The following is a 26008-nucleotide window of genomic DNA, read 5'->3' as shown; positions in this document are numbered from 1 at the left end:
CTGCCGGCTAACCCGTGCAGATGCTACGCTTCGCTAAGTACGCTCAAAATCATAAGGAAAAAGTACCACTTTTGTGTGCTTTCGTGTCATACTGCCGTCATCCATGCGTTGCTATAGTATATATAAGACATCGTTTCCGGTATTTGGTATGGCCGTCGAGTGGGTGAGGGGAAAGGAAAAAGACGTCGGCCATGCCATGTGTGTATGACTGCCGGATATGTCATGGTCATTTACAGGCTGTAGTTTTGTCTGAGCTCGTACTGTTGCTCTTGAGGAAGGTGGCTGATAAAACCATCAAAGTCGGGGATCATGTTCTTGTATGCCATGAGAGCCTGAGTGAGCTTGTTAGTGGCATGATCTAAAAATCAACAAAAGAAAATCACTTACCTTGTGGAATCCTTCGAACGGTCTCTCGGTCTGAGATACAGGGACCTTGCGCGAGTCGGCTGGCACACTTGCAATAGCCGAGAAGAAAGCAAGCAGACATTGCTCGAGTGCCTGAGGGTTGTCCAGCACAATCTGAACGAAGCCTCTAAATGCGTCCAGCTTCTCATCAGTCCACTCGACAGACTGCATGACAGTCAGGAAGGTAGGTGCGAATTGCGCAAGATGAGGAGCAATCCTCTGGTCGTTACCCAGACCCATGCGGCCTAGTGCAATTGCTGCGTTCTGGTTCAACGACTCAGGCACCTGCTGACTGAACAAGATCATGCCAAGTTTCTGCAAAAGATCCTCAACGTAGGGGTCCATGCCGGCTTGGTGACGCATCGAGATCTCTCCAACGGACCAGCAGGCATTGTTTATCACTCTGAATGCAGTCTCCTTGAGCATTGGATCAGTGTCGCGGAGTGCCTCACTCAGGTCAAGCTGCATGGTGAGGATACGCATGATGGAATCAAGGTAAGGCTGCATTTGAGCAAAGACGTAGATGGCACAGTCACCAAGCAGGGCGTACGCGGATTGCTTGACATCGTTGTTGCTGTCTCTCATGCAGTATGCCAGTAACTCAAAGAAGTTGGGGTTGGCAGTCGCGATAAGCTCACTAGCTCTATCTCCATCAAGTGCCTGGATGATGGCACTGAGAAGATCCAAGCTGGTGACAAGGAAGTCCTTGTCAGGCGTGTCCATGTAAACTTGGGACGCTGCAAGGTTACCCTCCTCGAGGTTGTCCTGTATGATCTTGATGCATCGTGAGAAGAAGGGCTTTGCGTAAGGAGCGAAGGCTTCGCCCAGGGCGGTGGCGATGTAAGCCAGGCACTCCAACAACGGGAACATCTCCCGAGACTTGTCTGAAACTGTGGTCCAGCGCTGGATGAGAGCGGGCATGAGTAGATCGACAATGGCAGGCTGCGCCATGTCGGGGCCAACGTGCTCTGCCAAAGTTTGAACACAATCATACAAGATGTACATGTTCTTGTCCTTGTACTTAGCGAAACATCTGACAAACTGCTGCGCAATGATGACGCAGTAGGGTGTGATCTCCCGGGTTGCTTGATCTTCAAGATTGGCGAAAGCGGAAGCCGCTGCCTCCTGGACTCGCTTGTTGTTGTCCAACATGCGGAACAGAATACCCTCCATCATGGGCTCGAAGAACTGTTGCTTGCCAGCCGCGTCCAAGTGAGAGGCCCAGGACGAGTAGCGGCCAAGTGCCCAACAGGTGATTTGTCTCACAACGGGTTGCGTGTCTGTAAGTAAAGAGATCAAGAAGGGAACGAGGTCAGGAAGACTTGGTTGAACGGTTTCCATGCAGCCAACAGAGATGGCACCCAATGCGAGGACAGCAGCTTCTCTGTTGGGCCATTCTGCGTGGTTCAAGTTGTTCTTGAGGTATGGCAAAGTGAATTCGAAGACACGCTCGTGGAAACGAGTAGCAAAGGTGTCCAGGGCAGCGGCTGAACACTTTCGGAGATTCCACATTTCCTCGGGGTCCTCGCCATAGTCGTCGTCTTCTTCAAGTTCGCCGTCGCTGAGTTCGTCGTCATAAGCGTAGCCGTTTCCATTGGCGAAGTCTTCAGGCTTCACGGCAATGCCCTTCTCCTTGGCACTGGCAAACTGTGGCTTGATGTCTTCCTCCTTGTCTTCCTTTTCGGCGTCTTCTTCTGCCTCTGCTTCCAATTTTGCCTGATCGTCTTGGCTGTAGATCATACTCTCCAGCAGGACCGGAACGATCTTATCGAGATGCTGAGCAAACTCATCTTGTAGCTCCTCAACCTCACAGTTCTCAAAGAAGAACTCGGCAGCATCCAGAGCTAGGTCAGACTCTGGATCGCCCTTTTGTTGTACCAGAACGTAATCGATAATACCGCTTACGTGCGGCAACACCAGTGCCGGAACGTTGCTGGCCAGTTTCGTAAAGGAGCGGCAGATGAACCTTCTCACTTCCTCATCTTGATCGTTCTGAGCCAGGGCAAAGAGTTGGGCAAGGAACTTCTCGACGTTGTCTTGCATAGCTTGCGGCATGGGGTCATCGATAAAGAAGTTCAGTGTGCCGAGTGCTTTTGAGCGGACTTCTGATGTCGGGCTAGTGGTGAACTCGATGAGTTTCGGGATCAAGAAGTCCAGAGGGCGTTGACCGTCGTATACTTTGTTGAGAGCCTTCTTGTGGTCTTCGCAGATCTTGAGCAATGCGCTCATGGCTCCGTCCTGAATGTGTGATGCGATGTTGCCGTTGCGATTCTCGATCAAGGAGATGAGTTCAGCCAGCACCTGAGGCCAGCCCAGGATACCACCTTGACGCACGATTTCGGTGACGACGTTGCCCGCATAGCTTCGGATACGCTTGTCCTGATCTTGCAGACCTTGGAGGATGGTTGAGCGGAGGTAGTCCTTGTTTGGTTCGGCCATGGTCTTGTACGACGTTTTGACATTGTTTTTGAGCATGACAGCAGCGGCACTTCTGGCGATGAAGTAGTCATCGTTTGACAAGGCGACAGGGACTTCGGGACTGATACACAAGTAGGCGAGATAGTTGTTGATGTCGGGGTTGGCGCCAGCATTCTTGAGTGCCTGAACAGAGTTGGTCAGTGGTGCAACATGGCATTGACGACGAGTCGAAGCTAACCAGCTCGGCATTCTTCTGCGCAGTCTTGTCACGAGGATTCAGCGACTCCTTGAGGAACTGCGCCAGCTGGCCCAGAGGCTCAGGCTGTGGACTCCAGGACATGATGTCGGATGTGGAGATTGGCGACACTACCAAGACAGATCAAATCGCTTCAGAATTACCAGGTCAGCAAGCGCGTCAGAATGAGGACTTGTCAAGGCCTCGAGCATACCTGGGAAATGGAAGGAGGGAAAAAAGTCGTGTAACTAACAAAGTTCCCGTGTGGAGAGAGGATGCAGAAGCAAGAAGGCAAGCCGCAAGCGACGGCGGATCAACGCAGCAGCTTCGGCACAACGAGAGCTATTCGCGTAGCTAGCTATTCAAGTAATTGCGACAATACCAACGACTGGTGATTGCAGTTTATTGTCAAGTTCACAGGTGAAGCTTGAGCGCCGACAAGATCTGTTCTGTCCTTAGCCCTCTGAAAATCAGTTCGCATGCACAGGCCGCGCCCCGCCATTGGAACTTTGTCTGTAGACATGGAGGCTATGCGATCCCATACCACCACGTCCACCAAGCAGTCATCTTGTATGCTCTGCAATATGCTTCTTTGTATACAAATTCTAGGGCATGCGATCGCTGGACAAGAGTTTGAGCGGCAAAATGAACATGTGAGAATGGTCTATCAACTTGTTGATACAATCCGTCATCGATAGGACGACCGATTGTCTTTCACTCATTGTCATGATCGAATCCAGTCCGAATTTGTCCACCACATATGCCTGATCCTACGTTTTCCGACATCACCGCTCTTGCGCACATTTCCATCCTCAAAAGTGAGCAATAACCACATCTGTCCCAAAGAAGCAGATTTCGACGTTCGATTTAGCAGCTTTAAGCTCTCACTTTGGCGATCAACCGACGACCAGGGCATTGCGCATGCGTGTTGCTCAAATGCATCGTCAAGACCGTTTTTTTGCTTCATCTGGAATTGCTGCTCTGCTATCCGGTTACGCTCTTCCTTCGCTCGACTGTGAAGAGGACCTCAGCATCGGTCGAAACAGTGATCTGATCTTCGACAACGTGGTTACTGGTACTGACTTGACCACCCATCTGCGTATACCAGTCCTTCACGTCCCATTCCAGGCCGTGCGTCGAGATATGTGCGGGGCCAAATATAGGTAGGATACCAATGTTTGGCGTTATGACTTTCTCGGCCAGCGGAGTGTGGATCGTTGTCGTTCCAGCAGGAAGAGTGAACGAGATGCTTGATTCGGAAAACAGCCAGAAGCGAAGGTTAGGACACTCTTTGGAGTGTTGCTCTCGGTAGATCTCTGACAAGAGACCAATTCCCTGGTCAAGTCGGCCTGCGATGGTCCCAAGCACGAGGAAGTTTCTCTGCCAGGGTTGCTCCCTCAGCACCTGTTTTATTGCCTTTCCAAAATCTGTGCTGTACTGGTCTGGATCCTCTGTGACCTCTACACCGCGTCCTTGATAGTGGGCTTTCACATCATCTCTAAGAGAGTCGAGATCACCATGAACAATATCTGGTAACTGAATGCGTTCACCACACATCAGACAGTGTTGGAAAACGAAACAAGTTGTCTTACATATTGATCGAGCCGTGATGGATCATTCTGGACGAAGAGATCGTGAAGTTGGTTGGCACCGCCATCAGCGCACAACCGATAGCTTGTATGGTTCCACAAGCGGTCTAGCACTCTTGTATCTGCTATCGGTTGGTTCAATATGATCAGTGCGGGTTTGGATTGATCTTTGCTCAGGTGTGTAAACTCGTTGCCGTCCTTGATGAAGTCGGCAGGATACACATCCGGGTGTTTGTCGTTCATGTTGTTCTTTGGATAAGGTAGTGAAGGTCGCACGACACGGGATTGGTTGTGCAATGTGTAAACTCACTCTCTCGCGCTCTGTGGCTAGAGGAGAACACTAGCCACAAAGTTGCGCACGACCGTCGGCGACAGCGGCTGCCGGCTTCGATCTTTATGGTTGGTAATGCTTCCATCATCTTCGCTACGATAGCCATTTCGTCTCCGCCGCTCGAATTCCCTTTGTCTTGGATCTTTCCTGGTTCTATACAGTCGCAATGTTTCGCCCGATAGCTAGACGCGCCGTCGCGCAGGCCTCACGCAGCAGCGCTCCATCGCGGAGATTTCTAAGCACCGCACCTCCACATGAGAAGTCACGAAGCTGGAAGAACTCGGCTGTGAGATGGACATTGGCTGGTGCTCTGGTCTACTACTACAACACTAGCAATGTCTTCGCCGAGGAGCAATCCTGTAAGCGCTTCTTGTGCCAAGTTGAGCGGCGCGAGCACTGGCACTAATCCCACCCAGATGTCAGACACGCGCCTCCGGAGACACAGATCGAGTCCGAGACTCTCCCTACCCTCGATGCAGTAACAGCGAAACGTCAAGCCCTTCAGGCACAGCTCAAGGCCGGTGTAGAGGCCGATGCGAAGAAGGCTGCCGCCGCCGCAACCGATGCTGCACACAAGGCTCGTCAAGCCACTACAAACGCTCCTGTACCAGAGCCAGAGGATGGCGCAGCCGCTGGATCGCCACAGGATCTGGAAGAGGAGGCAGGTCAACAGGGTGCATTCAACGAGGAGACTGGCGAGATCAACTGGGATTGCCCGTGCCTTGGTGGTATGGCCCACGGCCCTTGCGGAGAGCAGTTCAGAGAAGCCTTCAGCTGCTTTGTCTTCTCCAAGGAAGAGCCCAAGGGCATGGACTGCATTGACAAGTTCAAGTACGTTTGGCCGCAGCAAAAACGAATATCATATTGGTGGCTAATTACTGTATAGGGACATGCAAAACTGCTTCCGCGAGCACCCCGATATCTACGGCGCAGAGCTCGACGACGATGTTGAGGACGAGGCAAGGGCACAAGATGCTGCTGATCAACCTGGCCAGTCTAGCCAGCCCAGCCAGCCCGAAGCCAACCCTGACGCCGAGAAGGTCGCGCACAAGGAAGCCGACCACCCAGATGCCATTCAGGCCAAGAGAGAGCGCTCCAGTGCCGCATCTGAGCAGGTCAAGCGTGATCACAGTCCTACGAGCGAATCCGACAGTCTGGTCCCCAAAGCCGCACACGACGCTACGGGTCAGTAAAGCAAGGGAAAGGAATAGACCTGTTCTGCCCATATATACACTGTACATTACGCATTGGGGCCTGCAACTCTACCAAACCTAGGCATTTGACAGCCTGAAAAAGCGAATGTATCACCACTTCTTTAGACATGTAATGAACAGCTGAAATTCTTTGACATACAACAATTGTTGGCTGAGCAATGAGTGGGACCTTCCTGTATGCGGAGCACTGTCGTAATAGCTGATTCGAGACACGAACCTCTTTGAACATGGTGGCGATGGCATCGAGATACGTCTTAGTCGACTCCCAGGCTCGAGTTTTGTTGACATGAGACATGAGAGTGCCCTTGCTAATTACCGTTCTGACGCTCTTCTCTGACTCTAGGAGGACGATTGAATGACGTAATCTGCCCAGAGCCGGAGCCGTTCCAGGAAAATCCGGGAGCAGAACAGCCATACCGTAATTATCACATGTCACTCTATTAGGTGGGACTAGCGAAACCAATCACGATGAGTCTCGAGTTCCTACAGCGACCGAACAGTGACGCAGCTTCTGCTCCTATTGCATCTGCGCCTGAATCCCAAGTCAACACCTCTACCGCTCCCACCCCCGTCCCAGAACCCATTCCCGCTACCGCTATTGAAGAGCCAGTAACCGTCCAAGAATCCACTCCTTCTCAAGAAACCACCATCGCTTCCGAAGAGCCCGCACCCACAGCTCCCGCTACCATGTCTTACGCATCCGTCGCCGCCAGTGGACCCCAGCAGTCCGAGGAGGAGGTACGTAGTCGCTATCTAATAAATTCAACCTGAGCGTCTGCTAACTCGTCCACAGAAGTAAGTCTTGCGCAACCTTGCGCCGACAGCAGGTCGATACTAACACGTGCCCAGGCGCGCACACGCCGTCCCCGAGATCCAACACACCGACGACGAGGTCCACGAGCTCATCGACGTCGACAGCCCTCACATCTCCTCTGTCCCCTCCGACTTCCAGTCGCAAGAAATTCAGACCGAGACCCAGGCCGAGCGCGAACGTCTTGAGTCCGAGGCTCGTGAGAAGGCTCAGCAGACCGAGCAGGTCAAGGAGGAGGTCAAGGAGAAGACCAAGCAGAAGGCAGAGAAGGCCGCAGAAAAGGTCAAGGCCAACAGCGACAACCCTGTCATTCTCGGCAACACCATCGCCGTTGTCGCTCTTGGTAGTCTCCTCGGCTTTGGCGCCTACAGAAAGTACAGTGCCGGTCAGCTCACCTGGAAGGTCGCAGGTGCCTGGGCAGGTGTCGTTGGTGTCTTCGGTCTCGGCGACTACTACGCCAGCAAGTAAGTGCAAGAAAAACATCCTTTATCTAGAAGGCTACACTACGCCAGCATGAGGAGAGTGGAGGCTCAAGAGGTCGTCCTGCGCCATGCTGGTTTCGCAGATACAAGCCCCCAAACGCAACACAAACGCTGACTTGTGCTTCTTAGATACCTCTTCAAGAAGTACCCTCCCAAGAACTAAACAGGTCATGACATTCCGTTCTTGTACTTCAAGCGTCCTCTCTCTGCTCTAGTTTCACCCATCTCTCTGCTTTGGATATTCTTGCGCGTTGTGCTGGTCAAATGAATGCTCAGGCGCTGGAGGCTTCAATGTCTGTATCATAAACGAATTTCTCATTCTCTTCTCCAATTGCTCCTCTACCTCTTCATGGCATATCTGTGCGGTGCCTCACTGGTATTCTCTATGGATGTCGGTGGTGCGAGGGCTCGTCCAACTAATATGGTGGTCGCCGGCTACCGCGAAGAGTCCTCCTTTGACAGGCGGCAGGAAGCACGCCGGGACAGCAGACGAGTTATAAAGTGCCCAGATGTCCTCAGAGGCTAGCCAAGTGGGCTAATCGGCCACGTGCGCGAACATGATGGGACGGAAGTGGCTTAGATTAAGGGTAATCGAGGCGATGATATTTGAGCTTACCAATAACGCGCACAAAACTTGAATCTATCGACATATAGTCTGCAAGGAATTGCGATCTCGCGGTCAGCTGCTCGCTGTCAAGGTAAAATCATCACCACGAATGAAAGGTCTGACACGACAAAGGAACAAGGAGGATCCCCACATGATTCTCCGCAAAGAACAAGGTGTCGGGAAGCTGGAGGTCCGGCGGCCTCGGGAATGCCAGGACGCGCGCGCCATCACTTTCACATGCAAAGGCAATAAGACGTTTAGACCTCATGACATGGCAATCGTCAAAGATTCCTAACAGTTCTGAAGCACTAGGCAAGAGCATGACGGCTCTTGCTATGCCACTCGTCCTTTCACATGCCATTCTGGCTGCATCTATACCGTATTACCTTCCCGGCGTAAACTCCCCTCCCTTGCCATTGTCATGAAGACTTGATTTTGACCTTGTGCTTCTTCCTTTGTTTTGAAACGACAGCCTCCTTCCTTTTTCTGTTCACTTTAAACTTTTGCTTCGAGTGAGCTTTTGTTCGGAGGCCTTTCTGCATTTTCACTTCTTCTTCGCATGTCTTTGGAACATTCCGCATCATGATAGGTAAGGTTATCGGTTTCAATCCGCATACAGTCGCTAAGTGAAGTGTGTATAGACCACGTCCTCGGTAGGCCGTCGGTCAGATTTCGCAAGTATCAGGTTTTTGCTGTAGTCTCTTTCTGGTCCTACTATCTCTACAAGTACGTTCCTTTCCCTGATCTATTGCGAAGTCTTACTGACCATGTTGATCGCAGGGGCAACCCACATGGCCCGCCGTACCTTCGTCGCATCTCCAAACTCTTGTCTACACGCTTGACGGCCTGGCACACTGTTGTCCTGACTCTCATATACCTGTACATCACACGCAACTTCAGCAAACTCGTAGGTCTCGAGTGCCCTGAGCCATTGGCCAATCTCTACACAAGATCATACTTCCGAGCAACATGGATCACGACAGCCTTGGACGCAGGATTCTGGACGGGCATGAACCTTCGCCCTGTATGGTTGAAAGATATTGCGAGTCTTGTCTTCTCCATCTACTATCTCATCTGTGCCGAGCAAGCAGATGAGAAAGTCCGCAAAATAAGAGCTGGCTTGACATTGGAGCATCTGAGGGTCAGCTGGAACAAGCCAAACACACCATACATCAACTTCTTTGGCAAGCTGATGCGTCCTAAACTGATGCGCTATCCACCACGAGCCATCCGCATACCCAGACCTAGACAGAGCAGCTACGATGAACCCATCCAAGCCTGGCTGTACTTCGACGGTCCAATTAGCGATCTCAAGAATCACGACAAGATCGTGCTCGACATTCCTGGGGGTGGCTTTGTTGCCATGGATCCGAGAGCACATGACGACAAGCTGCTGGCCTGGGGAGCGAGGACTGGCTTGCCTGTCTTGGCCTTGGACTACAAGAAGGCTCCAGAACATCCCTACCCCTACGCTCTGAACGAGTGCTATGACACATATCACACTCTGATTGCGACCAAAGGACAATGCATAGGCCTTTCTGGGGAGAACGTGCCCAAGATCGTCGTCAGTGGGGATAGCGCAGGCGGCAACCTCGCTGTTGGCCTGATCCTTATGATCCTACAATCAGGAAGCACCGCAACTCGTCGCTGGCAAGGTGAAACGTCGCTTCCCGTCCCCGAGGGTGCCGTACTCATATATCCGGCTCTTGATATGAACATTGGCAACTGGATGACAGACGAACAAATGTCCCTGATCAAGGATCGCAAGATGCGAAAGACCAATAGAGGCGTGCTAAGCCGGAAGAGTGACGACTACAGGAAGTTGACACCAAACACTCCTCATGGATCCGAGGATGAAGACGACGATGTCAGTCCGCCGAAGACGGAGCGTACAAACACCGCCGTGCAACAACTGACCGACAAACCAATTGTTGCTTCGCCTACTGAGCCTCACACTAGTGCTGCTCACACCGTCGATACCGCTCCTGCTACATCTGCACCTCAGATGCTGCGTACACGTCTAGCCATGTCTTCCATGATCTCATACTTCAACGACCGTGTCTTGACCCCCGAGATGATGCGTGCCATGATCATTTTATACATTGGTCCACATTCTCGACCAGACTTCTCGACAGATTATCTGCTATCGCCACTTCTCGCACCTGAAGCACTTCTCACCCGCTTCCCTAAAACGTACATGATGACCGGCGAGCGTGATCCACTCGTTGATGACACCGTCATTTTCGCTGGCCGTCTGAAGCAAGCAAAGTTGGCGCATTGGAACAGCCGCAAAGAGCTCGGGTTGATTCGTGAGCGTGACGTGTTTGTCGACACCGACCACGTCAATGTGGTCCTGATCCCCGGTATCTCTCACGGCTTCTTGCAGTTCGCCGGCATATTTCCAGCAGGCTGGAAGTACATCTCCCGATGCTCACGATGGATGGCAGATCTCTTCCGTGAAGCCGATTTGCGTGCTGAGCTGGATGATGAAGAGACCGACTACTTTGGCAACGAAGCTGGAATGGGCATGAAGAAGAGCAATGGCATCAGACATCACCGCCGCATGCCTACTGAGTCATCGGGTGATGAAGATAGGCCGCTCGAGATGAGCACACTTACTGGTGGTGCTCGAACCAGTCCGAAGAAAAAGGGTAGCCAAAGAGGTGGCGTCAGAGCTGTCAGGGGAGCCCGAAACGAGCGAGACCGGAACCAAAGGACGAAAAGTCTGGTCAGTTTGGCTAGCGAAGATGATCTCCTAGGCAGGAGAATGAAGGGCTTGACTGGTCACCTGATGGGTGATGGCGGTATGCCACAGACTCCGTAAATGACATGAATGTATCAAAACCCCTATTCACTGACAGATGTCCGTGGCTTCGAAGCTTCGAGGTTCTTGTTTCACAACCCGGTGAGATGCATGACACTTCTAGCTGATACTTCTGTCAAAAGTTTCCCCGTTGTATCATGTCTCGAGACGATCTCAGAAGCAGGCATATATTCATCTTCTTCGAGTTCACATTAACCAGCACGCTCACGATAAGATTCACCCCCCCATCGTGTTCGTTGGCCACTTCTCTATGATGCCTTGGACGGCTAAGTTCATACGCAATGTCACCTTCTTGCATTACGTGAAGTCTTTGTGCGAAACTGTGGACTCGCATGTGTTCTTCTCCCAATGCTTTTCTATAGATGACAATATAGTATGGTATCGTTTCCAACTGAGATGTAGATACAATGTCCATGTTTGGAGAAGTTTGGACAAAAAGGCAGGATACAATCTCGAGAATATATCAGAGAGAGAGATTCGATAGTATCGTTTAAGCTGGTGACCTGTTGAAATTCTGAGTTATTGTCATAATTTGCAGGGTTTCGGAATGCAATGGGAGTTGGAGATTTCGATGAGATAGATACACGAGTACGTGACAATGATAGGGATTACGGCGCTGAGGTCGTTTTTTTGATAGACATGAGCCATGTTTTTCTGTAGAGAGACGGACACCGGTGCAGGATGATCTTGGATGAAGGCTCCATGGAACGAGCAAAATCAGCTTGGCAAACTATTGTCACGATGCCACATCAAGGCGGTTTGGAAGGCACGATCAATCTTGAATGGCAGCAGGCGTGGCCACACTTCATAGATGGAGAGCGTGATCTTATTGAGCGTTGTTTTCTTCTTCCGCATCTGGCTGCTCAGTAGACTCTTCACCATTCCTTCCCGCGAGAAAGTGAGCCACCAACTCATCCTCTTCTTCTTCCTCATTTTCCGAATGATGTACAGAAATCCACTCGCCCTCATCCTCAGAACTCCAACTAGAGTCCACCGAATGCTCGTCGTCTTCTTCCCTCTTGATGTATATCTGCAAACCCTCCTGAATTTCTTCTCTCCCGACCCACGTATCGTCATGTCCACCTATCAATCTCGACCGCTCATAAAGACTACAACACCTCATCATCCTCAAATACTCGAGCTGCAAATCATTTCTCAAAGCCAGGAACAGATCAAGACCGGTCTGATTAGCCTCATCTGCCACTGCATCACCATGCTCAGCGACCTCCAGATGGACATGTTCGAGATACAGTATCCGCAATGTATCTGATTGAGCGCGCAGGAAAGTGGTCAGAAAGTTTACAGTCGTGCTACAATAGGCAAGACGGATTTCTCGGAGGCAGTCGTGCATGCGTGTAGAGGTTATCATCAAAGCACCATCTAGTGTTGTTTGACCGCGTTGAGGCACTGTTCCAAACTTGACGCTCATTTGTCGGAGCATGGGATCGTGTTTGGGAGGTATTGTGAAGAACTCATATGTCTGGCGTTTGGTGTCGATGGAGGATTGAAACCTCAGGGTTGGTGCCGTCTCCCAGAGCTTCCAGCCAGAGGTTATGACGAAACGTCCAAAGTTTGGGTCGAGATGCCCGGGCTGAGGACATAGATGTTGATCTTTGAGGATCTGGAATTCGTCTGTGATGTTGACTGCATGTCGCAGTTGATCGTCTAGATGAGCTTGGAATCCTCTGATGGGGAGATTGGCTTGTTGTGCAGCTTTCAAGACGTATTGTACGGCGTGAACATTGGATGCTTGCGGGTTGACTCCCTGCTCAATCTTGCCATAAAACTTTTCGTAGCCATATCCCTTTCTCTGGGGGACAGTATCTTTGTCGCTGTTGTTGTCGCTGTTGTTGTCGCTGTTGTTATGGTCGCTGTCTTCGTCGTCGTGGTCCAGAGGTATCCATGGCACCAATATATCGTATACTCCCAAGGTAGGCTGCGCACCCTGCCGCTTGAGATTCTCCAGTGCTTGCACCACCACCTTCAGTCGTTCATCCCACTGTTCGAACATGGTCTTGTGTTCGAGCTGTTGTAATTTTTCCGGGTCATCTGTGAATTGCTCGGCATACACAAAGTGAGTCGCAAAAGTCAAGCGCCTGATATATCGACCCAGTGGATGGGCACTCAAGTCGAGCAAGCCTTGCAAACTGTAGGGCGACCATGTGAAAGATAGATCCGGTAGGCATTTGAGTCCGAATTGGTGATTCGAGAGAGCACTTATACGCCGGCCAACCAGACGTAGATTTGTAACGTCACGCCCATGAAGACCATCAAGTACAGCATTGAATATTTCGGGCGGAAGCGATGATAGTGAAGCCATTCCTGAAAGGATCTTGTGGCTTGATGAAGCTTTAGTCTACAGTAATGAGTTCTGTGGCGAGTTCGTGCAGCGGTGCAAGCGACGGAGAAAGTGTGCTGTTGTTCGGGCTTCAAGTGCCACCCTGACAATCCTTGGCATGATGTATATCATGGGCATATTTTTTTGATGGACTAAGTAATTGCAAAGAAGAGAAGATAAACAAGAAGTACGGTATCAATGCAAATGGGTATCTCGTGGCCAACATGCCGATAAACAAGGCAAATAACAACATCTCGCTTCACCAGACCTTCATCATCTCTACCTCCTTCGCTTGCTGGCCCTAGGCTTTGCAGGAGGTGCTTTCCTCTTGCCCTTTGCTTTTGAAGCTTTGGGTGCAGGTGTACCGCTAGCCATGCTCTCTTGCTCGCTTTGTTCATCCTCGTCGCTCCCTTCTTCCTCTTCCTCTTCACCATCGTCATCTGGGTCCACGCTGTCGGCCACACGACTCGATCTTCTAGGATTTGGCGGTGCTTGTTTCCCCTTCGACTTTGCTGATGCCGCTGGCTTTGACTTTGACGCTCGTGTGGAGGGAGTCTGCTGAGCCTCGGAGAGCGGAATCTCAAAGCTCGGTGTAAAGCGCACAGGTGGACTGTCAGGTCTAGAAAGCAATTCCTCATGTGATGGTGGTGAACTCTCGCGATCTTCCTCATCCTCTGAGTCTGGGAATCTTGCGCGCCAGATCAGACCGCCAAAGTCTTCGTCTGGTAGTTCGAAGTCCGTGTCGTGCATACGTTCTGGTTCGTCGTCGTCATCGCCCAATTCATCCTTTTCGTCTTCCTCCTCGTCTTCGTCGTCGGAAACAGACCACGGCGCTGCATTTGAATCTTCGCGCTCGTCTAGTGCTTCTAGATCGTAGAGACCGTGTAGTTTCGCCCAGATGCCAGGGATGCGTGTATGTGGCGCTTTCGGGTGGATGTAGCCATTGGATAGCAAGTGTTGGTGTAGACACAGGAGATGAAAGTGCTTGTGCATGCCAGTAGGTTTCCACTTGATGAGACCTTTGAACAGGCCAATCTCCTCGTCGTCGGTCCAGGGGTCTGCTACTAGCGCAGCATTGGCAGCTTCCTCTTCATCTTCCTCCTCTTCTTCCTCGGCCTCTGTCGTTTGTTGTGCGGGTTTCGTATTGGGTGTCTCGTCTGTAGGTTTCGGTCGTCGTCGCTGTTCTATCTCGACAGCGACTGTTGTATTTGAGCGTGAAGGTGTTGGCGCGGGGCTGGACGTTTGAGAGACGCGTGCCTTTCTTTTGGGTGCCATCTGGGATATGCGATTGCGTAGAAAATGGCAGGTACAGTTGCGAGAAGAGACAGACGAAGCACCCTGATTGCTTTACCGACACGAGTCGGCGCTGGCCAGACCACGACGCCATCGCAACTTTTGGCGGCCCGCTTCTGCCAAGGAGCTTGGGCCACATGATGGGGAAATCTATATCAGCCTCTTTGCCATTTGACATTCGACATTTGAACATGACCGTTTTTCTGGTTTTGCGTTATGCTAGATAGATCTTGTTTGACACTGATACAAGAATGGAACCGAGCATCGTCGATCAAAAAGTTTGACCGTCAGACAATCATGTCAGCTCATGCCAGAAGCAGAAACACCTGCTTGTCTCTGCTATACCACGGAAAGCTACACCTCAGAACGACTTCTCAGGAAACACAGCATCAGTGATAACATCAGCCTTCGGTCACATCTCCGACTGGCTCAGCAGGACCGAATCTTCTAACGAGTGCATGAACAATCAAGACACAACTTCACACTCAGAAGTATCACTTCTATCCTTATTTGAGTTTGCTAGTTACATATGCAGCTTTCTACTTCTCCTCAACCATTTCCCTTGTTCTGTCAAAGTCACCGCCGATCTGGTTTTTTTTACTGTTTGTCAATATTCCGGTTTGTGGGCACCATATGGTCAGGTTTGTATGCAAGGTCTAAGTGCATTCTGCACGGCAGATGGGTTAGCTTCAAAGGTAGTTTTGCTCGGTAAACATCTGGATTGATGGTACTAGATGCGAATCGGTTGCTTCGTATTAGCCGGTCAAATCATGTGAGCTTGGAAAAAGAAAGATGCTGGTGTGATATCTTTGGTCATTAAGCGTTCATGCCTTGCGGCAATTCTCTGTAGTAGGATCTGATACTGTCATGTCGTGGCCGTATGAGTCTGCAGAGACAAAAGAGAAGAGTGAAAAGGAGAAAGAAGAAGAGCACAAGTAGAGATACGGAAAGAAAAATGTTCAGACAAAAATACGCCGAGCTCCTGTTGCCCTGAGTAGTCCTTGCGGAAAACTTGTAAACTCCTTTTCCCTTGTTCCCATTCCCAGTCTCTAGTATAGCCGTGGAACATTCGTGTTGAACCCATCTTTCCCAAAACATCGCGGCAATTGCTTGCCTGATAACTCCATCGATTCTTTTTTGGTGGACTGGTGAAATAGAAACTCCTCGCTCGACGCCAGATAAATCAGATGCTTGGTCAGAAAATGTTCCAGGATAAAATGAAGAAAGTGTACAGAAAGAGATCGATGACAAGATGTTAGAGTGCAGTGTTGCAAGCGAAGTTGTAGTGTTGGTCCGTCGGCGGTTAGAAATTATGGAGAGCTAGCGATGCGAAGCTGATATGTGAAGCAATAAACGATTGGTCAAGCGCGTCATACGCTATTGCAGTAGTATGTTGTCGGTTGATCGCGCGAAAGTCATTACGACCCGAGTGCTCGGGAGAGGAAGATTGTAGCCAAGCGAATTAGATGAGTTGGACATGGTGGGGAAGTATGCATGTCGGTGGATGCAGGCAAGTGATCTGCGTCAAGGGGGACACTGGTACTCAAGTAGAACTATTCCAATTCAAGTCAGTCCACTGACGAGTAATAGGGTACGACATGGGTGAGATCGAGAGATCTGGCATGTGAGATGAAAGGGTTGGGTGGCCTTGCACGTACCTTGGTCGGTGTAAGATGTCGTGGTGGTGCATATCCTCTTTATGCTTTGCGTGTGCAGGGCTCGCATCTCTTGACCTTGCATTTGGTGCATTCATAGATGAACCAATGCGGACCTGAATGGCATAGGCTGCAGTTCCAGATGATGAGAGTCGTGTCGGACTTGATGACTCTAAAGCGGTGTTCGCAAGATCCAGAGATGGCCATTGTGCTTCAAGTCTCTTGTCAGTTCAATTGATCAATGATGGCATGGCGGGGTAGCTTACTAGGTTATGGTCTGAAGGAGGCAACTGGCTATGTGAGACTGTGGGTGTAGACGAGCAACGACGCCAATTGGTGGGTTGCTGAGAAGGTGAAGCGATTGAGATGTGGTTGATTGGCAACGACGGTAATAGAGAGGAGTTATTGAGGGGGAGCGGAATGAGGAAGGCAATGGATTAGAATGTCTTCTGGAAAGGTCGAGGCAAAAGATATATATAATAATCAAACCAAAACAATGCAGGCCAGATCTACTACCGATGCAACATACCCGGCAGCAGCAAGAGACAGAAGTAGAAGAGCAGAAGATCTCCGTTCTGAGGAGGCGTCGGTGGATAAGCCAGAAAAAAACGTTCGCGCCGCAAGCAAAGCTGAGACCTTCATCCACATCTCACAAGAAATGATGGCGTCTGGAGATGGGAATGAACGGGTCAGAGTGGAGGGGTGAAAGGGTAGAGAAAGAGGCTCTTGCGCCATGCGCACTTGCTCGAACAGGCAGCCAGCCCAGGACCGAATGGGCGGCGGCGTGTGCAAATCTAGCGATGAGGGCAGCAAGCCCATGTCGTACTGTTGCATGCGCCGCCATCCCGGTCTTGGGAGCTGGGTCTTGTTTCCTTACTCATGTCATGATCCATCTAGAACAGGGGTGGTAAGAAATCGAGTATGATCGAGATGCGGCAAGGAGACCCTTGACCTCATGTGCTATTCAGCACTTGATCATTCTCCCTCCCTGTCTGCCGCGCTTTGCATACTGACCTTCCAGACACACGATTTTTCGACCGGGTCATCCACAGCCATGGTTGCGGATGTGGAGATCAAACTGGACTTCATCAATTGGAGAAGCATCGCACGGGTTGAGTGGACCGGTACCGTATGCAGAGAAGGGCCGGCATATTCTACTGCAGAACGACGTCTTGCTTTGGCGCGTTCACTTCCCCCTGCTAACGTACCCTACTCTCTCATCTACCTGTGGGGCTGCAATGGGCGTAGCGGAAACGTCGAGCCGGACATGCATGAGATCCAGCAGGGAACGCTCGCGACGTGCATCAGTCTGCTTGTGTCGACCGGGGATTTCTCCTTGCACGACAATGTGGATTTTCCTCTTTCTGCATGCAATTGGGTTCCAACAGAACACAGAGATCTACAAGCGGCGGGAAGATCTGTGAGACAAGATCTGTTGGTATGGAACTAGTGCAGAGATGTTCAATGTGCTTTGGTCTTTGTTCGACCTCTACTTACCTACACTTCCCCATGCTATGTTCCCTGGAGAAGTATACTCAAGTAAATTGAGGCTGGCTGATGCTGTCATCTCCCCGAAGTGGCCAAGTCGAACGATGGCCTGTAGCTGCATATCTAGCACGTCGGCATAAAGCCTGAATAGATGATGTCGTGCCACTCGAAACTTCATGTGCGTGGTTCAAAGAAGCCTCGTGCGTCAAGCCACGGCGCGCCAGTCGTCAAGGACCCGGCAACAATAGACCAGCAAGCTGACTCTCTAGCCTGGAGGAGGTGGAGAGATAACGCGCTGCTCAAGGGTTCGAAAGTTAAAATCGTAGACCTGTCACTTTTCAGCCATACATTCCTGACAATTCTTGACCATTCTTTGGAGTTAGGAAGGAGATGACACAACCCCCTGCAAGCCCTGATCTCGCCAGAGACATGCTGAACTACTACCCAAGGTCACTCTACCGAACTGTTCGTGACCTCGCGCCAGGTACTACCTGGTTGGTATAGCATGCGACCTTCCTCTGTGACATCTAATCCCAGTCGCCGAGCAGCAAAGCTGTAACACAACAATCGTATCTCTCCCTCTTCCACGAACCCGGTTATCAAGGTGACTCTGTCATGCAGCCACACCTTATCGATCTGTGTCACCGGAACATTTATCCTGCTGCTGCCCATTCGACACTGCTTGCTCACTTGAACCTGGTCGGTGGAATGCAGTATGCAGAATATCACAATCTCGAATGGACGGACCCTCTCCTTGCTACACTGTCGACGACTTGCATACGCATGCCTGGCCTCTCGCATAACCATCATTCCGCATCATGCTGCACTGCGTTTCACGGGATGAGTGGGAGTTCCCACAAATGACGATATAGTTGCATGCGCTTGAGTGGCTAGGGAGACGGGTACCTGGTAGTTAGCTTGCCATTCCACAGACCTCAGACTACTAGTTGATCCTGTGTTGCCATCATCACCACACGACATTTTGAAAGAACCGGAAAGAGTCTTTGCACACTGCGTGCACATAAGAATCAGCACTCCACGAGATGTGAACCCTATCGTAGTCTTGCACAACGCGATTGGACAATTGTGAAACTCGAGATTTGGTCAATGGCATATTCCAAACTCGGCCGAGTCTGAGGGCTGGAACTTCCATTTCTTCTCGAACGACGATGGATCACAGGTACACACGGCGTGCGGTTCTGTCAAGCCATTTTACTGCCGCCTCAGACCCAAAACCAGATTAGACTACTGCAGGAACAGCCTTGGGGTAGGTGCCAGATTGTGCAACCAGGTAATGTTACACTGGATGCGTCATGTGTTTGAGGCGTATTGGTGACCCTTCTTCAAGCGAACTACTTTGCAGCTCGAGAAATGAGGCGTTAGTATTGCAGATCCAGATGATCACTACTATGGGTCAAACCGAGAAGGGAAAGTGGAGACGACGTGAAGAGTGTTAGGAATGAAAAATCAGGTATCGCTGTCTGCACTAATCATGAACAAGAGTCAGTCTTCTCATCCTCCACTACCTCCAGGCAGCTTGCTGACACAGCCGCCACTTCACCTCCCCTTCTATCAACTTTTGGTCATCATCAAGAGCGTCGTTATGTGCATCGCCTCTTCGATTGTGGTTCTTTGTCATGGTCTTTGGCGTGCTGAGGTGTACTCTCGGGCCGCCATTTCATCAACATTGCTTATGGCCGGAGCCAGGCGACAAGATTGATTTACTGGGTCTTCTTGGGGACACCCTGCTGCTGAGCGCCAGCGTAGCGGTTAATGTCGGTGAGGTCAGCAGCCTGCTTGATGCCACCCTTGACACCGTCCCAGACCTGTCTGACGGCAGGAGGCAAGTCCTGGCGGTTGGCAATGGCGTCACCGCGAGCAGTCAGCTGGTTAACGGCCTGCTGGACGAAGGTGCTCTGGTGGAAGCGAGCTCTGAGGAAGATGGTGTAGACGGCAATCAGGACCCAGGAACCCTTTTGGAAAAGGAGAGCGGAGAATCCCAGACGGAACCAGAGAGCAATCTCGAGGATAGCAACAAGAGTCATAGACGAATCGTAGTAGTTCTTAACGAAGTTGCCAATGGTGTCGGCGAGGCCAGAAGACTTGGGCTTCTCGCCAGCAGCGACAGCAGGTTGGGGCTGGATGGTGGGCAGAAGGTTGGATCTGGTGTAAGTTGCGACATGGAAGATGGAGTAGACGGCGAAGGGCAGAACGGCAAGGGGGATCTGACGGGACCAGAGCCAGATCAAAGCCATGGCTAATGAAATCAGCATTGGGCACGGGGCATGTGAGTAGCGTGGGTGACTTACCCAGGTATTGGACATTCTCATCACCGATGATCTGGAAAGCACCGCCCTGGGGCTTGCCGGCACGAGCACGAGCGCGGAAGCTCTTAAAGACGACAATACCGTACGTGGCAGCGGCAGCGACAAAAGCGGTGCGGTAGGAGAAGATGGCCCACTTTGAGTTTGCGTGGAAGGTCAGGTACGAGAGAGCGTAGCGGACCGAAGACAGCAGGAGGGTGACATGGCCGGCGAACCAAGCAAACTGCAGTGTCTGCACGAGCTGGAGCAAGCGCTCCTGGAGAGGAAGGTTTGCAGGAGGAGGAGGAGCCATTGTTGAAGGGTAGCTTGAACGAAACGAGTCAATGCGAAAGACTTTGTGAGGAGTGTAGGGAAGAAGTGAGAGTGAGGAAAGCAGCAGCAGGACGACAATGACAGGTGTTGGCCGGCCGAGCCAGTGGGGTCGTCATGGTCAGCGCGCCGTGGCTGGCGCGCACAAACTCACGCGAGCTAGCAAGCTGGGGAAAATGGACGTCACTCACTCTGATGTGTCTGTGGATGCTATCCTGTAATGAGCCTCGAGGGTGCTAGGAAATGGTGGGACTTGTGATGGACAGGTGTTTGCAAGAAGAATTGATTACAGCGTGCTCGAGAAAGAGTAGGTAGGTAGCCATCTGGGCAAGTACGACCTGGTGAATCAAGGAAGCTGCACCTTGACCATGACGTCGACGTCTGTCCGCGCAAGCAAAGCCACCTCACATGCGTCTCGACAATTGACAGCCCAACCACCTACAGAGCCACGTCCGCTAGTTAACGCTGGAAGACTCTATGCCCATGGGTCCAAGCTATCGAGAAGTGATTGACATATTGCAACCTTTGTCTGTTTCTCATCCTTCTCACACACAATAGTAGACAAACCAGATGTGGCATATAATAGTACGATGTACAACCACAGATGTATAAACCACATTGGCATTCCCAACAGATGATCTCGTGCCCTTGGCTACCTATATGTCTTGTCCACGCTGAGCATTCATAAAAGTGCCTCACGTAATGTCGGGGGACTGACAACTGTCAATTGCAAGAATAATCATGCTGTTTGTCCTTTTCTCGCTTTTTGTTGACTAACGGTACATACTGGAAGCAATTAAGTAAATTGACATGGATGAAAACGCAACGGAAACAAAACAAAAGCGCTGAGGTATCACAACTTTGAACCCAACTTGGGCAAAGGCAGTCCTGCCCACCTTTGCCGTGCTGCTCAGCGACAGCGCAACGATGATGATATAGGTTGACCACGATAGTAGTCTCGACTTCTTACGCATCCTCGACTGTAGAAGGCATCAAACTTAGCCGCGGATCGAGAAGCCCTTTCTCTTGCCCTTCTCTTCGACTGGTCGGCCTGTCTCGATGCGTCCCTTCTTCTCCTCGAGCTCGTTCTTCTGCTTGTCCAGCTGTTCTCTCATCTCACGATGACGGGCGTACAGCTCCTCCTCGCTCTGCTTGAGTTTCTGCTCCTTTTCTTGTACCTTTTGCTGGAAGACCATCTTCATCTCGCGCTCCATCTTCTCCAGTTTCTGCTCGTGCAGCGAGCGCTCTTCCTCCTGCTTGGCTGCAGGGTTGATTTCCTTGAACACCGAGGGATCTTGCTGCATGCCCATTGACTCGAGCTTGTCGGAACGGTAGTTCTCGTAGAGCGTGTTGTTGGTATGTTCCTTGAGCTCCTCCATGTGTGTTCGGATGAGCATTTGGCGAAGCTTGGCAAAGTCGCAGTGGTCCTCGTTGTCCACTTCAATGATGCCCCAGGGGTACTTGCGTCCGCGCACTTTGCGGCCTTCGGGCGTGCTGACCTCAGCGTTGGCTCCAACCACGGCGAAGGGAACCTTTGACATGATCTCCTGGTTCTCGGCAATTGTCTCTTCGTCGTCCAGCTCGTAGCGAGGGCCCTCGAAAATCTGAATGCCCTGGTGCTTGATGTCTGAGAGAATCTAGTCTTTATGTTAGAACATGACTCGCGAGAGATGAAGATATCATGATACTTACTCTTGCCTTGAAGGAGAGGACCTCCTCGTCTGTGAGAGTGTCGGCCTTTGCGATAACAGGAATGAGGTTGACCTTGGTGTGCAGTCTACGCATGACCTCAATGTCAAGAGGCTTGAGCGAGTGACCGGTGGGCTGAATGAAGTAGACACAGGCGTGGATGCGGTTGTCGACAATATTCATACGGTTGACTTTGTTCTCGGCGTCGAGGTATGCATCGAAGCGCTGCTCGATGTTCTCGACAATAGGACGCCACGACTCGTTGTTGTTGACAAAGTCACCGAAGCCGGGGGTATCGATGACATTCAGTCTCAGACGGACGCCGTTCTCCTCAATGTCTGCGCTGATGGACTGGATGGCGACGGTGGTAGGGGCGAAGTCCAGGCTGGGTTGTTTCTGCTCCTTGGGAGGGTAGAGAGAGGTGTTGAAAAGAGTGTTGACTAAAGTCGACTTTCCAAGACCGGATTCACCTGTGTTTGGGTCAGAAGGCGCGCATGTATGTATTGAGATTGAGGATGGGACATACCGACAACCATGACGTTGAAGCTGAAGCCCTTTCTGACACTCTTGCGGTGCCATTGGTTTGGCAGGTTGGCAAAACCAACAAAACCAGTCAACTTCCTGCGCACGATATTCTTCATGTCGCTTGCAGCAGCGGCGGCAGCCTTGGGGTCTCTGTGAGAGACAGTCTGAATAGCGGGCGATGGAGGTCCCATCAGTGGGGAGGTGGGAGTGGTATCAGAAGGGATCTGGGGCGGAGCTGGCGATGCGCGGACCGGAGGGGGAGTAGGAGAGACGCCGTTGGAAGCTGTTTCGGCGAGCTTTGCATCAGCATCATTCATGGACGACTTGTTGACATTGACAGATGAGTCGGCATTCGCAGCCTCTGCGTGAGCAGGCGATGCGGCTTCATCGGTGACACTCATGGCGGAGAAACGGGAAACGATGCTGTTCGCGATGCAAGAGGCAATGGGGGATGGTGGTTGGGGAGAGCTGGCTTACCCATGGCGGGTGGAGTTCGAGGTACTACGGAGATGGACGTTCCTTCTGCTGTTAAAAGAGCACGTGTCAGCAACATGCACTCGAAAACCTTCGTTGGTGCTGAGCAAGTTTGCGGCGGCAAGAGCGTCCATGATGGTGCTTGCCCGACACGAGTCGCCAGCCCGCCTGCTGGTCGCACTCGCGTCCATATGTCCCATTTCAACAATTCTACGTACCGTTCGATTGTTGTTGATGATATGCCAGAAGCGATCCGAGAAGCGATAGACAAGGGTGAGAGTCACGGAGGTATCAACGCTACAAGATGAAGGTCGAATTGTGGAGAGATGCGGTTTGCGTGGAAAGGGACAGCCAACCTACACGCAGCCAAACCGCCGCGGAAAGGGGTCTGTGGGACGTGCGGTCCTAAGGATCATGGAGAAGCAACCGCAGATCCGACGCCCTCTCCTCACTACCTACAAGTCAAGTCTCTTCGAATGCAGCATCCTTTGCTCTTTTACTGATCTTGATATGTTGAAAGGCAGCTATAGAACAAAGAGGCGACCTCGCACTTTTTCAATAATAGGCACGGCAGCAGTCTAAACCACCAAGTCCATCTAGTACCCCGATCCGGCAAGGCGTCATGCCGGCGTGGGCAGCCAGGACGACCATGCCGGACGCATCTCGAGCTTATCTTACATCTAAGCAAATCGCGCTCTCTTCGCAATTGTGCATCCCTGCTTGTACCTGTGTCTTGCTCACCTGGGTACCAAAAACGCTCCCGACGCCACGCTAAACTCATATCCCCAATTAATAACACCTCTTACCCCAGGTTCGTGAGCACTGCATTGAGCTGCGTTTTGTCATACTTGACATACTTGCCCCTACCCTTGTCAATCTCATGGTATCTGTCCCAATGACGACTGTAGAGTGGCTCAATAAACCTTTGCACATCTCTCGCAAGCGAGGTCTTGACCTCTTTCTCCATCTTGTAAGTCTTGTGTTTGGCCACCATTTCATCAAACGATGCATTGAAGCTGCGGAATTTCTCCTTCATTGTATCCTTCTCTTTTGAAGAGAGTGCTTTGACAAAAGCTGCCGAGTCGACAGCCGTTCCTGTACTTGGAGGACGTGGGCCACGGTTGGTGTATTGCACGTCAAGCAGATAAGCAGATACCTCATTCCACGTTGTCATGTAATGCTTAGTCGCCTTGACACGCCAGGCTTCTATCTTCGGTTGTGCGGGCTCCAGTAGCGGACCCAACTCTGAGCTGCGGATCATACGCTCAATGATGGCAACGTTGTTTGCCAAGAAGACGCCTTGAACGCCTTTGCCTCTTTGCAGAGCTTGAGAGCGGGCCTCCAGATTAGACAGGAGAGTGTGTATGGTGTCTGAGGCGTAATCTGCAAAGAGTTTGCGACCATCCGCACCAACGTCGAATGACTTGAGGGTAGGTATAGAGGTGCTCGAAGATGCAGGTCCTGGGGCAGACCATCCGCCTTTTCCAAGGGAGGTCAGTATTGATGACAACGGTATTAGGAAACCGGTCATTGTCTGCAGACGGGTCATCATCTCGGACGTCAACGGTATCGCCGCGCCATCGGCTGGCAGCTGCGTCATCTGCTGCACCCGATTCCTCACATCCGTCAGAAGGGCGGAGAGAGATGACTTTGCAGTTTCTCTTATAGGCTTCAAAGCATCAGCTACCTCGACCTTCATTTCTCCTGTCTTGCTCTCAATCTCCATCGCCGTGTTAGACACAACTTCGATGATCTCGTAGGCTAGGAAACAATCACTTGTAATATTGTCCTTGATGTGGCGATCGAGGTCCCGCAGGGTAACGGCGAATGCCTTGAGAGCACCTTGACAAGTCATGGACAAAACCTGACCCCATTCTTCACGATCGAACACGGGGCATATATTGTCGTACTCAGCGATGAACATGCCCTTGATACCTGCAGCATACATGCCAATGGCGTTGTCACCTCGCTTGTAGACTGTAGCAGTACTTGGGTTCTGCTTTCGAGCAGTCGCCAGACAAGCAGCGGCCATGTTCTGCAGACTAGATGTAATATATTGGCCTCGTACTTCGGCATATATTTTAGCCGTTGATGTGCCTCTCGGATCGCTTTGAGCAGCTTCTGAGGGTGTTGAGGACGCATGTGCGTTTATAGTTCGTAGGTGAGTGGTCTTGTTGGAGGAGATACGAGGGAAGTCGATGTTCTTGGTGATGAAGTGGAGAGGTTCAACTGGTGCTACTCCGTCGCGTAGAGTGTTTTGGAACACGTCTTCGAGCTGTCGACTGCCCACGCCTAGTAGGCCGTTGAGTTCAGAGATGGCTTGCTGGTTCGAGCGGAGGTTCGATTGCTTCAGATCACCGAGAGCCTGGCGGGTGCGATCGATGGATGCAATGTACTCGTTCAATCCAATCGTCTGCGGATTCGAGCGTAGAACCTGTTCCTCTCGATTGCGCATGTCTAGGGGCTCGCGAATTCTGTCGATTGCCATAATTACGCGGTCGATGTTCGCATTGGTTGTCTGAAGTCGTTGCGTGTTTCCATATATGGGCCCGATAGCCTCTTCCACCGTCTTTCCACTGGTCTCCAGCCTACTCATAGAGGATTGTATCTTCTTGGTCAAGCTCTTCATCTTGCTCAGGTTGGCATAAAGCACCTCGACCTCAGCGCTCTCTTCTGCGAATGCAGCAGCTCGCTTGGGCCCTGCCATGTTGGAGTCGCGAATTCACTAAAGCCTGGTATTGGATAGGGTCGATGTCAATACATTCTGGAGTACCACGGACCGGCGTGGACGCGATGTTTGTCCAAGGCGTAACAGCTATGAAGATCCTCCCTGTCTGTGGAGCTGTTGGCAACAACACGACATGGAACGCGTAGCTATGGCCAAGACATGGAGTCTGTTCTGAGTCGCGATCGTGGAGAGAGCGCACGTGGCACTTCACCAAGCCAGCGGCCGTGCGCTGCGGGACGAATCGCGTGATGCAGATGCGTGTTCCTGTT

The 26008-nt window shown here is 51.3% G+C and overlaps 14 protein-coding genes across 14 annotated transcripts; 6 read left to right on the top strand and 8 right to left on the bottom strand.

Annotated features, from left to right (window-relative positions):
* Positions 1–230: 230 nt before the first annotated feature.
* On the bottom strand, positions 231–3163 carry AUEXF2481DRAFT_63295 (uncharacterized protein; the record flags this gene model as incomplete). Its single annotated transcript, XM_013490971.1, has 3 exons — positions 231–332; positions 388–3006; positions 3062–3163. 3 exons carry the CDS (start codon positions 3161–3163, stop codon positions 231–233), a joined length of 2823 nt encoding a protein of 940 aa, XP_013346425.1.
* Positions 3164–4060: 897 nt separating this feature from the next.
* Positions 4061–4797, bottom strand: AUEXF2481DRAFT_48942 (uncharacterized protein; the record flags this gene model as incomplete). The annotated part of the gene is made up of 2 exons (XM_013490935.1): positions 4061–4594; positions 4651–4797. Coding segments are annotated over 2 exons (681 nt in total), but the record flags the coding sequence as incomplete, so codon positions are not given.
* A 70-nt stretch (positions 4798–4867) lies between these two features.
* On the top strand, positions 4868–6459 carry AUEXF2481DRAFT_37184 (uncharacterized protein). Its single transcript, XM_013490843.1, has 3 exons — positions 4868–5337; positions 5395–5809; positions 5865–6459. Exons 1-3 carry the CDS (start codon positions 5145–5147, stop codon positions 6169–6171), a joined length of 915 nt encoding a protein of 304 aa, XP_013346297.1. The 5' UTR covers positions 4868–5144; the 3' UTR covers positions 6172–6459.
* Positions 6460–6660: 201 nt separating this feature from the next.
* AUEXF2481DRAFT_2582 (uncharacterized protein) lies at positions 6661–7648 on the top strand (the record flags this gene model as incomplete). The annotated part of the gene is made up of 4 exons (XM_013490645.1): positions 6661–6930; positions 6965–6987; positions 7042–7467; positions 7615–7648. The coding sequence occupies 4 exons, from the start codon at positions 6661–6663 to the stop codon at positions 7646–7648; spliced, it is 753 nt and encodes a 250-aa protein (XP_013346099.1).
* Positions 7649–8674: 1026 nt separating this feature from the next.
* On the top strand, positions 8675–10916 carry AUEXF2481DRAFT_2581 (uncharacterized protein; the record flags this gene model as incomplete). The annotated part of the gene is made up of 3 exons (XM_013490644.1): positions 8675–8681; positions 8734–8818; positions 8873–10916. 3 exons carry the CDS (start codon positions 8675–8677, stop codon positions 10914–10916), a joined length of 2136 nt encoding a protein of 711 aa, XP_013346098.1.
* Positions 10917–11475: 559 nt separating this feature from the next.
* Positions 11476–13301, bottom strand: AUEXF2481DRAFT_37180 (uncharacterized protein). The gene has a single exon (XM_013490842.1). It carries the CDS (start codon positions 13234–13236, stop codon positions 11743–11745), a length of 1494 nt encoding a protein of 497 aa, XP_013346296.1. The 5' UTR covers positions 13237–13301; the 3' UTR covers positions 11476–11742.
* An 18-nt stretch (positions 13302–13319) lies between these two features.
* Positions 13320–14629, bottom strand: AUEXF2481DRAFT_37179 (uncharacterized protein). The gene has a single exon (XM_013490841.1). It carries the CDS (start codon positions 14527–14529, stop codon positions 13534–13536), a length of 996 nt encoding a protein of 331 aa, XP_013346295.1. The 5' UTR covers positions 14530–14629; the 3' UTR covers positions 13320–13533.
* A 1511-nt stretch (positions 14630–16140) lies between these two features.
* On the bottom strand, positions 16141–16463 carry AUEXF2481DRAFT_538946 (uncharacterized protein). Its single transcript, XM_013491033.1, has one exon. The coding sequence runs from the start codon at positions 16407–16409 to the stop codon at positions 16245–16247; it is 165 nt and encodes a 54-aa protein (XP_013346487.1). The 5' UTR covers positions 16410–16463; the 3' UTR covers positions 16141–16244.
* A 304-nt stretch (positions 16464–16767) lies between these two features.
* On the top strand, positions 16768–17746 carry AUEXF2481DRAFT_538650 (uncharacterized protein). The gene has a single exon (XM_013491032.1). It carries the CDS (start codon positions 17158–17160, stop codon positions 17650–17652), a length of 495 nt encoding a protein of 164 aa, XP_013346486.1. The 5' UTR covers positions 16768–17157; the 3' UTR covers positions 17653–17746.
* A 1217-nt stretch (positions 17747–18963) lies between these two features.
* AUEXF2481DRAFT_105741 (uncharacterized protein) lies at positions 18964–20596 on the bottom strand. The gene is made up of 2 exons (XM_013491031.1): positions 20000–20596; positions 18964–19947 (listed from the first exon to the last, which is right to left on the bottom strand). The coding sequence occupies exons 1-2, from the start codon at positions 20304–20306 to the stop codon at positions 19412–19414; spliced, it is 843 nt and encodes a 280-aa protein (XP_013346485.1). The 5' UTR covers positions 20307–20596; the 3' UTR covers positions 18964–19411.
* On the top strand, positions 19130–19495 carry AUEXF2481DRAFT_37176 (uncharacterized protein). The gene has a single exon (XM_013490840.1). The coding sequence runs from the start codon at positions 19183–19185 to the stop codon at positions 19408–19410; it is 228 nt and encodes a 75-aa protein (XP_013346294.1). The 5' UTR covers positions 19130–19182; the 3' UTR covers positions 19411–19495.
* A 241-nt stretch (positions 20597–20837) lies between the features above and the next one.
* AUEXF2481DRAFT_37174 (uncharacterized protein) lies at positions 20838–23365 on the bottom strand. Its single transcript, XM_013490839.1, has 5 exons — positions 23230–23365; positions 23015–23062; positions 22539–22820; positions 22016–22482; positions 20838–21960 (listed from the first exon to the last, which is right to left on the bottom strand). The coding sequence occupies exons 2-5, from the start codon at positions 23016–23018 to the stop codon at positions 21322–21324; spliced, it is 1392 nt and encodes a 463-aa protein (XP_013346293.1). The 5' UTR covers positions 23019–23062; positions 23230–23365; the 3' UTR covers positions 20838–21321.
* On the top strand, positions 22814–23493 carry AUEXF2481DRAFT_37173 (uncharacterized protein). Its single transcript, XM_013490838.1, has one exon. The coding sequence runs from the start codon at positions 23017–23019 to the stop codon at positions 23317–23319; it is 303 nt and encodes a 100-aa protein (XP_013346292.1). The 5' UTR covers positions 22814–23016; the 3' UTR covers positions 23320–23493.
* AUEXF2481DRAFT_37172 (uncharacterized protein) lies at positions 23479–25854 on the bottom strand. The gene has a single exon (XM_013490837.1). The coding sequence runs from the start codon at positions 25716–25718 to the stop codon at positions 23814–23816; it is 1905 nt and encodes a 634-aa protein (XP_013346291.1). The 5' UTR covers positions 25719–25854; the 3' UTR covers positions 23479–23813.
* Between the last annotated feature and the right edge of the window lie 154 nt (positions 25855–26008).

Source organism: Aureobasidium subglaciale, assembly GCF_000721755.1.
Source record: "Aureobasidium subglaciale EXF-2481 unplaced genomic scaffold scaffold_4, whole genome shotgun sequence".
Taxonomy (NCBI): domain Eukaryota; kingdom Fungi; phylum Ascomycota; class Dothideomycetes; order Dothideales; family Saccotheciaceae; genus Aureobasidium; species Aureobasidium subglaciale.
The sequence above is the reverse complement of the archived record's forward strand: the minus strand, read 5'-3'. Positions and strand labels throughout refer to the sequence as shown.